The sequence below is a fragment of the Callospermophilus lateralis genome, chromosome 3, assembly GCF_048772815.1.
Source record: "Callospermophilus lateralis isolate mCalLat2 chromosome 3, mCalLat2.hap1, whole genome shotgun sequence".
Taxonomy (NCBI): domain Eukaryota; kingdom Metazoa; phylum Chordata; class Mammalia; order Rodentia; family Sciuridae; genus Callospermophilus; species Callospermophilus lateralis.
In genome coordinates this window covers 100,990,909-101,010,031 of record NC_135307.1, presented here as the reverse complement: position 1 = coordinate 101,010,031, position 19,123 = coordinate 100,990,909, and the positions used below count along the sequence as shown (strand labels likewise).

At 31.9% G+C, this 19,123-nt stretch overlaps 1 protein-coding gene across 1 annotated transcript in view; it reads left to right on the top strand.

Annotated features, from left to right (window-relative positions):
• The window catches only part of Rfx7 (regulatory factor X7), a 112,884-nt gene that overhangs the window by 72,206 nt on the left and 21,555 nt on the right, over positions 1–19,123 (top strand). Inside the window, exons 3-4 of the mRNA XM_076850831.2 lie at positions 5,714–5,796; positions 7,170–7,292. Coding sequence (XP_076706946.2) covers positions 5,714–5,796; positions 7,170–7,292 — 206 coding nt within the window. The remainder of the gene's footprint in view (positions 1–5,713; positions 5,797–7,169; positions 7,293–19,123) is intronic.

The following is a 19,123-nucleotide window of genomic DNA, read 5'->3' as shown; positions in this document are numbered from 1 at the left end:
GAAAGATACAAAAGCCATGCACTAAAGTGGCTGTGACCTTTGGAGTAGGGAAACTTTCCTTCTTCTTAACAAATTTAAAAATATTTAGCAGTTTTACTTGTGAGTGTATATGCTCAGGAGATACCAGGAAATTTACTGTGGCTTGATTTGTAGCCAAATATTGGAAACAACTTAATTGTTCATCAGGAACAAAAAGAAGTTCTTATGATGTGACACTATACATCTGCAAAATGCAAATATGAGATCCACATGTTATTAACAGAAGGATCTAAAAACAAATGCATTGAGGGGGAAAAAGAAGTTGCAGGATGATACATATAGTGACTTTGTAAATTTGAATTAAAACTTCATGAAATTTAGTACTTTATATTGGTAATGAATACATACGTGTATGTTAACATTTTTGAAATGGAGAAATACAGGCCGAACTTTTGATAGTGTAGCCTGTGAAGAGTGAGAGGGGTAGGGAATAAGTATGGGAGGTAGGGTAGGGAGAGGGCTTCAGCTTTTTATATATAAACATCCATTTCTCTTGAAGACTGCAAGTAAATATATGAAGATACTGGCTAATTCTGGATTGTGGTATATGGATATCTTGTCTTATTTTTTGTACTTTTCTGTATTTTTAAAATTTCTCAAAGTTAATAAGAATAGGAGTGAGGATGGGAACTCTGTACCTGTAGAAGTTATGTTATAATGGACTAATTCCCGATCAAATACTAAACTTTTTATAGAAAATATTTCTAAAATTTTATCAACAATGAGTGGATGGACTTGCTCTCTATGTAATATGAAATTATCTATTTTATTAAAATTAAAATGACAGCATACTTTAAAAAAAAAAAGAAAGAAATTCAAGTTCTCATGCTCTCTCTTCAGATCTACTAAGAAAATCAGGCGGTAGGGCCCCAAAATCCTTATTTTATCTAGCTCACCACATGATTGTGATGCAAGCTGAAGTTTGAGAGCTTCTCTGTTAAAACTCAAATGATAAATAGTATGAAAAAAGTCAGCTTATCATCCATCGTAGATAATTTTTATACCCATAAGTTTTAAGAAATTCAAAAATAATAAAGTTAAAGATATGCAACTGTTATGACCCATTATTTCTACTTTTAGGCACGTATTTTACACAGAAACTCTCACAGAAGGACATGGGAGACAAAAATAAGGATTTCATTGCAGCACTATTTGAAATAGTGTAACTTTGTGGTAATTGTCTTTCAATAGAGAAATTAACAAACTGCTTTTGTTCCATAGGATATTGTTTGTTGTATATGCAATTAAAAAGATCAAGTCAAAGAAAGATGAATGACAAAAAGTTTGCATCCTTTAAATATGAATAGTGATACTTAAATACCTTTTCTGCTTCTCTCTGCTTGCTTTGATATTTAGTGGGTTTAATTTAAAAAAATAAATAAATAGGGTATTGAAATATTTGCTATCTAGCTCCATTTTACCTTTCAGGATCTGCCTCAAAGGGGGATTGAATTTGAACAAAACAGGTCTTTAATCTAGTTGAGTGGGAAAGTGTGACTACATCCTAGAAAGGATTATTTAAAACAATCAGTAGATGCAAGTAATTAAGTATAAACTGAACACTTTCAAGAGTAAATACTATGACCCAGAGTACAGAAAAAAAAAAAAACAGGTCTATTGTAGGATCATGTGTAAAAATTTTCTGGAGTTGAATTTTTAACTAGTTTGTTTTTTAAGTTAAAGTAGATAAGAACAACAAGGCTATATACTTCTAAACTGGCTCTCAACCTTTTTTAGCCCATGTCCCATTGGGATAAGTATAAATATACTCTTGGTGTTAACATCATTTGAAATTTCAAAATAAGTTAAGCACCGTTCTAAATGTGTGGATGAAAGCTTTTGTAATTACAGGGAAGAGCCTTTTTCCTAGCCTGTCATTTTTTTGTACAAAATTATCACTTAACTTGATCAATAAATTAGCAAATATTTGAGGTTCCCCCTAAATTTGAAATCTTTTCTTTCATATCTTTGCTTTGATAACATTTTTTCTTCAACTCAAGAAAATGAAAACTTTTAAGACAAGGGAAGATGTAGATATGTGGACCTTCATTTTGTTTATTTATATGTGGGTGCTGAGAATCGAACTCAGTGATGTATGTCTTAAATGTTTTTTATTGTGAATTACTCAACATAAAATTTAGCATTGATCATATTTAGTACATTCACAATGTTTTACAACTACCGCCTCAGTCTAGTTCCAAAACATTTTCATTTCCCTGATTGTTAACCCTATTCCCATTAAGCATCATACACCCTCCCCTCGAGCCTCTGGCAACTGCTAGTCTACTTTCTGTCTCTGTAGATTTGCCTGTTCTGGATATTTCATCTAAAGTCATACAATATGTGGCCCCTTACATCTGGCTTCTTTGACTTAGTGTGTTTTCAGGATCCCTATGTATTCTAGTATGTGTCAGTACTGTATTCCTCTATTATAACTGACTTTCCGAATTTTATAATTTTTTAAAATATTTATTTTTCATTTTAGTTGTAGGTGGACACAACACCTTTATTTCATTTTTATATGGTGCTGAGGATCGAATCCAGGGCCTCACACATGCTAGGTGAGCGCTCTACCTCTGAGCCGCAACTCCAGCCCTCAGAATTTTATAATTTTTACAAATTTATGAGTTGGTCTCTTATGTAGTACTCTAAAAGTAGAGCACCATTATCCTTCATTTCACAAATTCAGACAAACATATTTCTTTTTGATTGTCAGTAAATCAGCATGGAATGTTAGATTTTTATTCTTATATTTAAATTTTTTACAAGGCATATCAAATAATCTGATGTTGACCACACTTGGCACATGATACTCTTGCCTAGACAATCAAGGAACATTAAAGTCTTCACCTAGACCAGCCAGCATTGTTTGAGAAGCCAGTGATTAGCAGTGAATGACATAATATGCCCCAAATCGGAAACCTTTGTGAGGACCCCAGCCTTGCTGAAATAGAATGCCATCAGTACATACTTGGGTAATTTTGTTCCTATTTGCTTCATAGAATTTTTATAAAAATTTTTATAAAATATGCTACTGTTCATATTTTTTCTTCTGTGTGTTGAACCTCAAATAGCAAATGAAACAGTAGTAGAATATTTGCAAGTTTTTATTGTTTGAAGTAGCAAAAAATAATAATAGGACACTGAGTTTGATCTTTTTCAAAGCTACTTTATATACATTCTCCTTTCAGTCATCTCTTTGGTTCTTTTTGTTTGTTTGGTTTTGGGGTTTTGGTTTTTTGTTTGTTTGTTTGGTTGGTTGGTTTTGGGGGTTTTTTTGTTTGGTTTTTGTTTGTTTGTTTGTTTTAGTATTAGACACAATACCTTTATGTTATTTATTTTAATGTTATGTGTTGCTGTGAATCTAACCCAATGCCTCACATGTGCTAGTCAAGCACTCTACCACTGAGCTACACCCCCAGCCCTCCTCTTTGGTTCCTTATCCTAATTTGGAATATCTTCTGAAATTTATTCCCTATTCTGGATTTTTATCTCTATTCTTTTCTCCAATGTACATAAAATTTGAAAATATAGACTTCCAGGTTTTGTCAACAGTATAAAACATATTTTTATTCTTAATTATCAGAAATCACATTATTATATTTTCTCAGACTTTGCTCATAATAACATGTTTTATTATTATAACATAGCCTTCCTGGTTTTAATATGATAGTCATTGTTGGGATTAAGTGGGAAGAGTTGATGGTATATGACAAAAAATATTTTAGGAACCATATTTAAGACAGATTACAGTGAGAAGAGGTTGGAAGCAAGGAAACCAGCTATTTAGACATTTTAATAACATAAATATCATTGTAAGTCCTTAAGGGCAAGAATCTTATTGATGTGTTATTCATCTGTGCTTTGTTATGTTCAGTCTTTGTCTAATTCATGATATACAATATGTGTTCAGAGTTATCTTACATGATTTGTGAAACATAACAAAACAAAATGAGTAAACTAATGAGTAAATGAATTCTCCTTCATTGTTGAAAGTAAGACAGCTAAAGACCTTGTAGTCCCAGTGAAAATAAAGAGACTAGAAAAATATTGGGCAAAGAATTAGAGGTCTAAATAAAAGATTGGTATGGAATATACCATGAAGAACAGAATTAAGCATACTTCAAAATTAAACACTCTAGGAATTAGAGAAAAGTGATGTTAACACTTAAGAAGGGAATGTGTCTGGTATGTTCGTTTTCTTTGAGAGCTATATAGGGCATGCATGTAAATCTATTAGTATTGAGGCAAAAGCTAATTGGAAAATATTCATGAACAATGGCATTAAAATGCAGAGCTAGTAAAATTATGGCATTTGCCAGTAAATGGATAGAACTGGAGACTATCATGCTAAGTGAATAAGTCAGTCCCCAAAAACCAAAGGCCTAATGTTCTCTCTGATATGTGGATGCTTACGCAAAATAAGGGAAGGGAGGGAAGAATAGAAATTCATTGGATTAGACAAAGGGGGATAAAGGGAAGGGATGAGGGACAGGAATAGGAAGGACAGTAGAATGAATCAGACATAATTTTCCTATGTTCATATATGAGTACACAACCAATATATCTCCACATCATGTTCAACCAAAGAATGAGATTCTAATTAGAATAAGTTATACTCCCTATATTTATAATGTGTCAAAATACATTCTGTTGTCATGTATATATTCAGGAGTTATTTGCATATAATTGACAGACTAAATCATTCTTGAATGAATTCTCAGACTTAAACTTTTGTGGGTAAATTTTGATGAATATGAATAAGCTCAGCTAAAAACTTTACAAAAATTGGATCAGTGTTTAATCTGTGCTTTATTAAGTAATCTGTCCATATTTTCCATTGCAATGGAGTTTTACTTGAATTAAGCTACCAAAATTTTGCTCTGGATACTTTTATTGTAATAAGATTTATGTTACATTTGAAGCTATTATGTGGCAAACTCATCTGGGAAACAAAGATATAAAAAACAATGCAGAAATTATTTTATAGAGTACATTTATAGACAAAATGACATAGTTGCAGGACAATAGTAGTAGAGAATCTTACAAATAGGTTCTCTAAGTAGCAGCCATTGTTGCAAATCAAAGAATAATTACATCTTCATAGTCCTGAAAAGGTTGGTTTCATCTCAGTGTTTTAACTCAGTTCACTCCACAGGTAATAATAGCAGCAGCTGCAGTCACATATTCTAGGTATTTGAGAATTAGAAAAAGATCCTAGAAATCCTGTCATCCATTTCACAGTTGTAAGGAAAATTTGCTGCAGCCAGAGCCAGTTAAATTCATGTTTAGATTAACTAATGAATGTTTCTCTTGGCTTCTGGTCTAGTACCTATCCTGCAATATTATAAAACTGTCCTTATTTAAATATAATTAAAAATGAGAAACTTTTTCTCTTAAGCATCGATCTGTACTTTTACTTGTACCTTTAAGAATTAATAAGGAAATACCTTTTCTGTTAACTTTTTGTTTTTTATGAAAATATCAACTTATTTGTATTATTTCATTGATGAGGGGAAAAGCCTAGATTTTTGTTTTGATTAGCAGGCAATTAATTTCATCCCGTTTAAATTTAGAGAATCAATGTCTTTTAAGAGTAGATGTTAGTAAATTTTGTTGGGATGAAAACGAACATTTTTTTAAATGATATTTCTTTATAATCTTTTATAACCAGCAAGAAGTTGAGAAGTTTACAGACCTAGAGAAACTCTACCTCTACCTTCAACTGCCTTCTGGTCTCAGCAATGGAGAGAAAAGGTATATCTATTCTTGTCTTTACTATAATTAGATTGTTTCTAGGACAACCTTAGGATTTAGGCATGTTACATATATTCTGGTTGTTATTATTTTAAAATAGTCCTAAAATAATTAGAAAACAGAACAGCAAAACAGTAGATCATTTTAGTCTTTGCTATTTGGGAAAGTATTTAACTGCAGTTTCTACTTATTCGTTTGTGCAACTGAATAAATACTGTGAAATGCAATTGGGGTTAAGTTTTATGACAGATGAATTTGTGCAGTCTGAGAAATTGTGAAAATTAAACAGAAAAGCGAAGAATAAATGGATAAGTATTTTGAGGAATAAAGTGTAAGATGCTTTTTTGTGTTTTATTTTTAACATATTATCAGGTAAGCACATTACAGAATGTAAAAGAAATTACTGGTATAGAATGAATTTATGATAAATGTAAATTGTTTTAAGTGATTAGTTTCATCATTAAAAATATTCAAGTCTTAAAGGCAAGGCACATGTTCTCTCTGATATGTGGATGCTAACACACAAGAAGAAGGGAAGAATAGAAGTTCAATAGATTAGACAAAGGGGACTGAAGGGAAGGAAGTGGGGATACAAATAGGAAAAACAGTGGCATAAGTCTGACATAATTTTCCTCTGTACAAATATGAATACACCACAGTGAATCTCAACATTGTGTATATCCATAATACTGGGATCCTAACTAGAATAAGATATAGTCCATATGTGTATAAATATGTCAAAATAGACTCTACTGACATGCATAACTAAAAAGAACAAATAAAAATTTTAAAAAATATATTGTCTCATCTATAAACTGTGGAGGGAAGTACTCCTCTTAGCCTTTTAAGTATTTCTTAAAATTCATTCATTCAGGCTATTCTCAGCAATCTATTACTTTAAAATTGTGCATGAAAAGAAACAGAATGAAAATTCTGTTACTTTTACCTTTTCTGTCTTACCTCAGACCGTGCTGCATAACTATTTTAGTTATTTTATATACTAGAAATTTCTTCAGTATCTTCTTCGAAATTAAATAAATTATTCTTACAGGTAACTGAAATGAATAAGTGAGCAAATATCCATTTAGAGATAATTTTGGCCCAAACAAATACCTTATGTTGTCATTACTTCACTACCTATTCCACTCTAGAAACCATAGAAGAGATGAAACTATAACAATAATTTCAATTTGATCCTACCTTATGAAACCAGAGATGGACAATTTGGTATCTACTATATATCCTAACTTTGGTTTACTCATTTGTGATGTGTTTGCACATAGTTCTTTAGTGGAATTTTTAGGTCTGGCTCAGAAATTATCATTGAATTTGCTGTCTAGTTTAGCTTAAACATATTTTTATTTTATGATTAGTGATCAGAATGCCATGTCATCTAGTCGGGCACAGCAAATGCATGCCTTTTCCTGGATTCGGAATACCCTAGAGGAACATCCTGAGACTTCACTGCCCAAACAGGAAGTCTATGATGAATACAAGTAAGTATTATATGTATAAGGCATGCTGTACTATATTAAAGACATTAAGCACTATATGTAGCTACAATGCTTTGTTTAAAAAAATCATTGTTATAAAATATCAAGTTGATATATGGGAGTTCTTAGTAGAACTCTCCAAGATTTCTTCCAGCTCCAAGCTTCTGTGGTAGTATGTAATATAGGGAAAAATTATCAAATAAAAGGATGTTTCTAGATTACTTCGGAATGTCTGAGGGGAAAGGAACAATGGCATAGATCAATGGATTCCCATATAGTTCTTAAGGATGACAAGAAATGGGATTGGAGGAACAGTGGAAGGCAACAAATAAGTCAATGTATAAGGAAAAAGCAAAATATAAATTTTACTTGGACTTCCTAAAGGTCCTTATCATGAATCCAAAACTCTTTAATCCTCCATGCCAACTAAAGAAGGTTATGAATTATTTATTCAAAGATGAGTTCAATGACTTGTGCATTTAAACACTCAAAAGATGTAATTATACAGATAATTTATTTAAATACAGGTAACAAAAACATAGAGGCTGAAGGATCTTTCTAGATAAAAGTTAATAGATGATAACTCTAAGCTGGTTTAACATTTTTATAATTGATTTGAAAGGGAGAATTTATTTTGGCAAAATAAATAAAACCAGAATTTTCTGGTTATTGAAATGTCAAAACAGGCATTAATGTGTTATAATTATACAATTTGGGAGAAAAATATCAAGTAAGTGCTGTCATTAACCAGTGTAAGACAATGCAAAGAAACTACATTTGGTAACTTTTAAATAGCTTTAAGAATAATTTGGAAATAAAAACACTGCTGAAGAAAAAAATACATTTATTCATCATTGGTGTCTAGAAAGGAAACTTTCTTATTCAAAAATCTTATTATGGACTTGGGTTATAGCTCAGTGGTAGAGTGCTTTCCTAGCACATTGGAGGCACTGGGTTCAATCCTCAGCACCACATAAAAATAAATAAAATTAAGATACTATGTCCATCTACAACTGAAAATAAAAAATAAAAATCTTGTCACCAAGAGAGACATAATGAAGCTGAAGAAAAAGATTAGGGAAAAATATCTGAAATAATAAAGAGAACAAAGATAAACTGAAGAACTTCAGGTGTGTTTTTGTTTTTATTTTTTCTCTTTAAAAAGATTAAAACTCAGAGTGAATGCATGTGATCCAAGCTGATCATTCTCTCAGTCTACAATAATCTATTGAATCCACTATGTACAGACCTGTGATAAGTTCTAAAGATAAGATGAATAAGACCAATGAAGTCCTGTCCACATCAAGGAAAATATAAATGTAAAAGCACACATATACAGATATGCATGAATTCAAAAGAAGCAAAACTTTTTTGTTTTTTAAAGAGAGAGAGAGAATTTTTTAGTATTTATTTTTTAGTTTTCGGCGGACACAACATCTTTGTTTGTATGTGGTGCTGAGGATCGAATCCGGGCTGCACGCATGCCAGGCGAGCACGCTACCGCTTGAGCCACATCCCTAGCCCAAAAGCACGCGTATACATATGTGCATGAATTCAAAAGAAGCTAATTTTAATTCAGAAAAAGGTTATGACTATCAGGCAAACTCATGTGTTAATGTATTAAACCCTAAATTGAAAATGAAGAAAATAAATTCTGTCAGAAAACTTATAAGGCAAGTATTTTAGCTACTCCTTCTGAAGTTGTTTCATCTATTAAATGTAGCAATTGAAGATGAATGAGATTTTAGTTTTAAAATTATAAAAATTGTCTGAAATAGGAAATGTTGAAGAACTAATTATCCAAAGATATCTTACAAGTTTCCCAAAAAACAAATTAGGCAAATGAATGTATGACATTTCTACAATGGTCTAATATTTATATATCCTTTAAGTGATGTTCTTCCGCTATACAACCCTTCATCTCACTAATAGAGACAACATCCAACATCTGCTGAAATATGACCATAGTAAAGTTCAGTGGTAAAGAGCCCCTGGGTTCCAGCCCTGGTACCTACAAAAAAAAAAAAAAAAAAAGTTTTTAAATGTTTACTGAAGAAAGCAAAATAGAACATAACTATATGTTTTATTTTCAAAACAATTTTAAATCATAGAAGAATGATTCCACTTGGACACAAAAAATACTTATTAGTGAAGATTTTGAGAGAATTTTGTCCTTTCCTAAAGGCCTTTTAGAAAGTATTTGTTTTCCTATTTGGAGTGCCTGAATGAAGTTTCCTGAATAAACCCTAATAGAATGACTAGTCTCAAATTGATTCTGTCTGAAACATTCACTGAAAAAAGAAAGATTATTAATATGAAATGTTTTTTAAAGCCATTCCTTTTAGGTATGAATGCTTTTATATTTCATTATTTAGATATATTTATATGAAAATCAATCCCTTCCATAGTCTTTAAAATCCAAATTACTTTGAGGAAAAAACAATTATATAATCTAATGGAGTAATGACTAGCTTCTTTTAGCCATGTTTTCCTGTTTAATTAAGACTTAATAGAATTTAACAGTTTTAAGGAATTTTACATGCAAAGATAGTTTAATTTACAAGTCATTGTAAGCTTTTTTCCTTGTTGAAACTTTTGAATTCTGATAGTCATGTGCTTATGAAAATAATCATTGAAGTATTTTATATTATTTTTCTAATTATGAAAGTAATATGTTTTTATGAAAATTTTGGCAGATAGTTATAAATGTATAAGGATTAAAAGTAACCCAGTATCAATCTCACTACCTAAAACTTAGTCTTTAATTTATTTTCTTTTAATTTTTTTAATATCTTCTTTTATGTTTATATTCTTGTTTTACCAAATTTAGCCTGCTACTTACGTAATTCTTGGATGGGCAGTTACAAATAACACTGCAGTGAACATACTTGATAATAATTTAGATAATTAGAATTGGGATTACTGGCTAAACATGTTACAGTTTTTATTTTCTTTGTTATTCACTAAATGCATTTTTTTCTGTGTTCATTCTTCTTTTACGTGTCTATTTCTTAATGCTTATGAACCTCTGTATATATTAGATAATATTAAAATGTCGATGTTTTTCAAGAATTAATTTTAGATCAATTTATATAACTCTGATTAATGAACTTCGTAGCTTATAATGTTGCTAATGTATGTAGAAAGAACTTACCCATGCCACTAGATGCTGAATACTCATCTTATGTATTTTTTGTTTCACTTTTGATATATAACCCTTTTGTTTCATCATTAGAGCCTCCTATATTCAATTTTCTTCCTTTATGTTCTCTGTTCTTATGCCAGTACCATACCGTGTAGATGTTTCGGCCATTAAATGTTGAAATAGCTAGTAAAAGACCAGTCTTTCCTCTGTATCCTTCTTTTCACAGTTTTCCTTGGTTTATTTTTTGAACAGTTACTTTTTTCATGGGAATTTGTGAGTCACTTTTCTAATTTTAGATACAAAAACCCCAAACAAGTTTTGATTCAAATGTATTAACTGTAAAAATTTACTTCAGAAAAATTAAACCTGTAAATATTTCTCTTTTTTTAACATTCTTTAGTTGTTAAGGGACCTTTATTTTATTTATTTGTATATGGTGCTGAGAATTGAACCCAGGGCCTCACACATGCGAGGCAAGGGCTCTGCCACTGAGCCATGACCCCAGCCCAATATTTGTTGATTTATGTCTTTCTTTCATGCCTATCAGTGAAGTTTCCTTATTTTCCTTTGATTAAGTCCAGTTTTTTCTTGTTATATTTATCCCTTAGGAATTTTTTATTGTGTTATTTTATTATAAAAATATATTTTCCTATTGTTTTACTATTGCTTTGTTTGGGTTTATAGGAAATCTATATTTGTTAACATTTACTTGGGAGGTTTTTTTATTGTATTTTTTTAAATTTTTGTTTCTAGTTGTAACTATTGACTTTTTTTGTTAGTTTATTCTGGGTATCTTCTTCATTGTCTTTATTTTTTTACTACAGTCTATAGAATTTCCTCCCAACTTTAACTGTAACAATATAGGTATTGTTGCCTCTTCCAGTAAGTTTTCTGTTATTAAAGATGTATCATTTATACTTGACCAAAAAATAGCATCTTTGGAGATTATTTTGCAGTGATGCTGCTTTGAATTATTAACATGATATATTTTATAAAGATATTATCTAATATAACCTCTTTTATTCATAAAATAAAGGCTCTCACGTGTAGACATATACTTTTGTGCTATTGATTTTTGTACTAAAGTATATTATTTAGGATTTCATAAGTAAATTTGGTCTGTAATTTGTTTTTTCTCTTTGTATGTGTGCTCCTCTGGTTGTGGTATCAGGGTTAAGTCAACATTGTAAAATGAATTTGGAACTCTGTCTCTAATTTTCTGTGCTCTGTAAGTTTATATAGCATGATATTATTTGTTCTTGAAGGTTTTAAAGAACTCAACTATAAAACCTATCTAGGCCTGGAGCCTTTGTTGGAGGTAGTTCTTTGAAAATATTTTGTGTTTTATTCTGGTTAGATTTTTACAATTTTGGCAATTTGTTGGGGGTTTTTTAGGATTAATTTTATTTTTTAACATATTACAATAGGACTACATATACTACTTTCATAAATTTAATATCTTCTATATCTATTAATTGCTTTTTTAAATTTCTGGTTTGGGGCATTTGTACTTATCACCCCTCCCCAACATTTTTCAAATTTCACTTAGTTGTCATTTATCTTGCTGGTGTTTGAGTTTTTTAAGGAAATCAGATTGGTATAACAGTTTTATTATCCTTTTTTCCTATTTATTAGGTGCCTTTTTGTTTGTTTATTTCTCCTGATTTTCTTGGGTTTTTTCTTACTATTTAAATGGAATGCTTACTTTTCATTCTTTCACATTTAAGATATGAATATTTATATCTGCCAGTTTTCCTCTGATTATAGTTTTGACTACACCCACAGGTATGGGTTGTTACACAGCTGTCATTATTTTCTAGTAATGTGTATAGTTTTTATTTCTTCTTTGTTCTAAATTAGTAAGAAGTATAATTTTTCACCCTGTTTCATACTTCTTATTAATTTCTGGTTATATATTATGATCAGAGAATATAGCTTAATTTTTAATTTTTAACATTTAGGTTTACTTCTAGTCTAACAATTATCAGTTTTTATAAATATTTTTAGACATTGTCTTTATCACACACAAACTGTATATTCCATTAATATCCACTAAATATGCTTTTTGTATTTTTAACTTTTCTAAATTCTACACCAAAAAATATTTATTTCTTTTTGTCTGTTTAATCAGTTGAGGATGAGTAGTGTGCTTATCTCTGACAAAAAGGACGTTTCTCTCTCAGTTCTTGATAGTATCTTGAATGAGTTGTGCTTTATAGATTTTAGGGCTATTTAACTAAAAAAAAATGCCTAATTTTATATGCTTATTATAATTATTGCCTCTTGTCAACAAAAAAATGATGCTATGTCATATTTAATGTATTTTACCCTCGATTCATTGGTATCAATATTTGTGAGCCTTTCTAGGTAGATACACTTGTCTATCCTTTTAGTCTTACTTTTTATGTATCATTTTGGTTGAAGTGGATTACATTATTTTCTAAAGTTTTTATCTAAAAATTTTTCTTTTTTAAAATCTTAACCCATGCACAAAGTTGGTGGAATGAACCAATCCAGAAACTGGTATATGCAAACACATGATAGCAACAGAGATAGAAGCAATCACAGCTCTGCTACTTTTTCCTACTGCATAACAGACAGAGACTGGTATTCATCCTGAATGGATTTCTTATTAAGTAACACGTAGCCTCTTTTATCAGTCCTGAATGTCTGTTTGCTTTATGTAGAAACACAAAGCCTTCAGATTTGTAAACTTGACAACTTTAGCTACAATATTATCTGGTATGTAAATATTCTCTCTAAATCTTTTTTTTTAATCTGATATTTTTAAGGAATATGATGTTTTAATTTTTTAGTTTGTATATAAATTTGTAGTGTGAGACACTTTCATGCTTACCTACTAAGTTTGCAATTTCTATTGTATTCATCAATGTAGATTAAACTCTTAGTAGAACATGGAAGGCAGAAATAGACATTCTGGCAACATTTGTTTTACTTAAATATTGAGCATGTCATGAGTTAAATAACATAAATAACGCTTTATGTCTATCTAAAATTTAGGTCATATGTGCAAAATTGATAGGGTTTTTTATATGTATAATTGTTGATTAATGTTGTAACATCTATTTAAGATAGGTGGTAGCAAAGATTAGTGCTCCTTTATGGATGAAGTCATGGCCTAGAGAAGTAAATTGCCTTAGACAGATCTGAACCCATGTTCTCTTTTTTGGTACCAGGGATTGAACTCAGGGGTGCTTAACCACTAAGTTACATCCCTAGCATCCTCCCTGTGCCCCCGCCACCCCGCCTTTTTGTTGTTGTTGTTTTGTTATTATTGTTGACAGAGTCTCTCTACATTGCTTAGGGCGTCACTAAGTTGGTGAGGCTGATTTTGAACTTGTAATCCTCCTTCCTCAGCCTTCCAAACTGCTGGGATTACAGGCATGTGCCACTGCACCTGACTGAACCCATGTTTTCTGACTTCAGGGCCAGGTTCCTTTTCCATTAATTCCTATTCTAAAAATTACTTTCAGAATTTCCTCTTTTAAAATTTTTTTTAATTCAAATTAGAATTTGGGCTGGGGTTGTGGCTCAAGTGGTAGGTAGAGTGCTTGCCTAGCACGCATGAGACACTGGGTTCGATCCTCAGCACCACATAAAAGTAAAATAAAGATTGTATCCACTTAAAACTAAAAAATAAATGTTTTTTTAAAAAGTAGAATTTGCAAAATTAAAAATTCTAAAGCCATGTATGTAGTACCCACTTAACTGCCAGCACTCAGGAGGCGAAGGTGAGAAGATCCTTTGAGCCCAGAGTTTGAGACCAGCTTATGCAACACAGTGAGACCCCTATAAAAAAATAAAATTTAAAAAAATTAAAAATTGTAGAGTAGCATTTACCAAACCTTCACTATATCTTAATTTTTTAAATAAACAACAGAAAGTTATTTCTTACCATTTTGCAGGTTGAGAAGGCCAAAATTAGAATGTTGGCATGATCAGATTCTGCTGAGAGTATACTTTTTCATATATGCTATTTTCTCACTGTGGTCTCTTTTATAAGGTCACTAATTCCTGTAATAAAGGGTTTGCTCTTGTGATCTCTAATTCACCTTCCAAAGGCCACTACCTCCCAATACTATTATCTTGGAAGTTAAGATTTTAAGATTTTACAATTTAGGCTTATATTAATAGTTAAAATGTCTCAGTTGTTACCCTAAATGCAAGGCACTGGGTTTGATCCTCAGCACCACATAAAAATAAATAAACAAAACAAAGGTATTGTGTCCAACTACAACTAAAAAAAATAAATAAATAAAAATTTAAAAAAATAAAATTAAAAATTAAAAACCTGTTGTCTTCTAGTTATTATCCTGTTCTTGTTTTCCTATAATGATGTATATTTAATGCTTAAAATATTGCCTTTATTCAACATTCATTTAAGCAGTATTAAGTTCTGTTTACACAGGGTATCAAACAGTAATTACAAAATAATGTATGTCTGTAGGAAGTTTTAAGTTTAGTTGGTTAATTCTGTTTTTCCCATTTGAAATACATTTTTCTTCCTCTTCTATTTTCCCAATTACTTGTTAGAAGCCAAGTTTTTATATTCTACCTCAAGTCCCTTCCATCAGTTTTTTTAACTATTTCATGTATGTCCATTTTTAGTTATACATGTGCACAATATCTTTATTTTGTTTATTTATTTTTATGTGGTGCTGAGGATCGAACCCAGGGTCTCACATGTGAGAGGCGTGTGCTCTACCACTGAGCCACAACCCCTGCCCCAACATATATCATTTTAATCACTTATCTTTATTTGGGATTGCCCACACACACACACATACACACACACAAAAGTAGTATATCCACATGGTTAAAAATGCAAGTAGTAAAGAACAGTCTTCTGGGGTGGCGGGTGGGAAGAGTGAGGGCAGCTCCCCATTTGCTAGTCTTATTCTCCAGAGGTTTCTTTTGATTGTTTTGGTAAACATCAATATGTTTCTAACAAATGTGCTAATAATTTTGCTTCTTTAGTATCAGTGTTAGCTCTCATTAAATGCTTAAATGAAATTCTCCCACATAACAGTTCCCTATTCCAGTATCTCAATATGGTTATACCACTATTTTTAATTAAATCAATATAATCATTGTTGACTGTGATTTGATCACTGGAGGCTGAGGCAGAAGAATTGTGAGTTTGAGGCCAGCCTGGGCAACAAAAAAAGACCCCATCAATAATAATAATATTAATAATGATATTCATCTATCTGTCCTGAAGTCTATCCAAATGCTCCATCTTATATTCTATTAGATCTCCTGCTTTGTATTTTTAGTTCCTATTTTCCTGGAGAGTTTCTTCCCCATCTTGTATTCCATTTTGAACTATTGCCTCTCTCTAGTTGTTACAAAGTTAACATCCTTTGATGTGTTTGGTTAACCATTGTTTTATTAATAAGTTTTAAAGCAGTAATACCCAAGAAGTAACCTTTGAGTCCTAATATATCTAAAAATGCATGCATTTTTCCTTCAGAGTTGATTGATATGGCTACATGCAAAATTCTAGGATGAAAATCACTTTCTCAGGCAGGATGCAATGGAACATGCCTATAATCCCAGTAACTCTGAAGGCTGAGACAGGAGGATCATAAGTTTGACATCAGCCTGTGGGGCTTAGCAAAACCTGTCTCACAAAATAAAAGGCTGGGGATAAGGCTCTGTAGCAGAGTGCCCCTAGGTTCAATCCCCAGTACCTCAAGGGGGTGGGGGGAGGAAGGAAAGATGGGAGGTGGGGGGAAGAAAAAGAATCAGCATTGTTGCCCTTATGAACAGTTCTGCAAAGTTCTTATTCCTTTGTTTATATATAACCTGTACTATTTAGTTCTGACTGTGGAAGTTTTTAGGATCATCTCATTATCCTTGGTCTTTTTCATTCATTGAGCAGGACATGTGATAGGCTCTTATGGGGACAGCGGGGGCGGGGGATACTGGGGATTGAACTCAGGGGCACTTAACCACTGAGCCACATCCCCATCCCTATTTTGTATTTTCCTTAGAGACAGGGTCTGAGTTGCTTAGCTCCTCACCATTGCTGAGCCTGCCTTTGAATTCACAATTCTCCTATCTCAGCCTCCAGAGCTGCTAGGATTACAAGTGTGTGTCATGGCGCCAGGCTTGTGATGGGCTCTTTCAATCTGAAAATTCACAGTTCTTCATTCCAAGATATTTTCTTATATTATTTCTTTGTCAGTTCTGCCCTCTGCTTTTTTCCATTTTTTCTTTCTGGAACTTGTGTTGGTCTCAATTAATCCTTCCCAGTTAATGCTCTTGCTATATATATCTTTTAAAAAGAAGAACCACCAATTCTGAGTGCTTACTATAACCCAGGGTCTGGTCTTGATATCCAACATACAGTATGGATCCTGTAAGCAAATATCAGGTTACAAAACCAGCCATCATAATCTCTTTTTATAGTCTCTTCTCCCTCATATTTTTCTTACCAACTTCATCTTCCATTTTTTTCTGGTAAATTAATTATTGTTGGATACCCTATAAAAATTACACTCAACTGGAGCTGGGGTTTTGGCTCAGTGGTAGAGCACTCACCTAGCACATGCAAGGTGCTCAGCACCACATAAAAATAAAGGCACTGTGTTGTGTTCATCTACACCTAAAAAATAAATAAATAAAAGGTATCCATCTACAACTAAAAACAAAAATATTTTAAAAATTTACTCTCACTTTTTCATAGCATCATTTCATATTATGGTTGTAATGTCTTTCTATTATCTGTGAGCCTACTGATATGAAGGGTTTCTTTTTTATTTAAATAATTCATTCTTAGATCTATAAATAATCTGCAAGTATATACTCATAACAAATTAAAATTTTAGAATCATTCTTTTTTTTTTTTTTTGGTGCTGGGGATTGAACCCAGGGCCTTGTGCATATGAGGCAAACAATACTGTACCAACTGAGTATATCCCCAGCCCAAATTAAATCATTCTTTACTCTCCCCTTTATCTCTTCCTTCTGAGATTTAAATATTCTCAACAGTTTACTTCTGTACTTTTTCTATACATGTGTTGTCATTCATAAATTTTACTTTTTATTTTTTACTTGAAGTAAAAGTATATTGTACATATTATTCACTAAATAGTATGTCCTAAATACCTCTCTTTATCCATATATGTACTATATTTTTTATTTGCTGCCTCATATTTCATGATATGAGTCATGGTGGATTTTTTAAAGTTCTCAATTCACAGACATTTGGGTAGCTCCTGACTTTCCTACTATTCAGATAATACTGCATTGATCAACCTAGAAATGTGTCTTCCAGCTTGTACACTGAAGTAATACTATAGTGTAAGCTACTTAGAATTGGAATTTGGGGATCAAAAGCTATAGTATTGGGAGTTTGGGGTGCTACTCAGTGGTAGATCACTAGCATAGAATGGGTGAGGCGAGATTTAGTCCCCAGCACTGCAAAAGTTAAAAATAAAAAGCTTCAGTTTTTTATCAATTTTTAGTTTAATATTTTACCCATTACTATGTTTACATTATTATAAATCAAAAAGTATAAAAGATATACAGTGAAAAAATTCCATCACTACTTTGCCTTTCTATGAGCCCCTTTGTGTCTCTATAGCCATAATTTGTATTAGTTTCTTATATATCATTCCAGCAGTATTTTGTAATAATGTACAAGTAAGCAATATTTTTTTCTTTCTTTTTTCTTTACACAGATGGTAGCACACTACATGATTTTGTACTTTGCATTTTCTCACCCAACAAGATAACCTGAGATCAATCTGTAACAATATAAATTATTATTATATTTAATAACTACATTACTAATGGCTGCATATTATTTTGTCATGTGAATCATGTATTTAGACATCAGTTGATATAAATCTAAGTTGTTTTAGACTTTAACCATTACTATAAATAGTGATCTATGAATGAACACATACAGGTGAGTTTCTCAGTAGGATGAATTCTAGTGTGTGAAATGACTAAGGATTTGTACATCTTTAATTTGGGTTGTCTAGCCTGTAGAAATGTGAAGTTTTTGTTTGTTTGCATTTCTTTCATTTCCTGCATCATCTCTGCTTCTCCTTTTATTAATAGTCTTGGGGGGGGGTTGTGTTTTGGTTTGGTTTGGTTTTTGTCATCTCACATTGAAGATTTTCTTATATCTTGAGATCTTTTCGTCATCTGTTTGTATTTAAATGTGTTAAGAAAAAAGAAAAAACGTTAGAAATCCCATACACAGCCAGAATTAGTCCTCCAGGGATCAGAATCATCTAAACTTATGCTGTGTGGTACACACTGGATATTTTTTTTTTTTTTTTTTTTTTTAAGAGAGAGTGAGAGAGGAGAGAGAAAGAGAGAGAATTTTTTTTAATATTTATCTTTTAGTCATTGGCGGATACAACATGTTTGTTTGTATGTGGTGCTGAGGATCGAACCCGGGCCGCACGCATGCCAGGCGAGCGCGCTACTGCTTGAGCCACATCCCCAGCCCCACACTGGATATTTGTAGCAGTTTTGGACATGGTCAGGGAATAGTACACTTCCAGTTTGGAGAAAGGGACTATTTTGTTAACAGTCTCAACAAACCTGCATTCTGATCATATTCCCCCTTCCTACCCACAACTACCTCCTATCACACTGGCTTTAGTTTCCACTTCACTTTTGCAGTCTGCTAATTCCCACTGTTCCT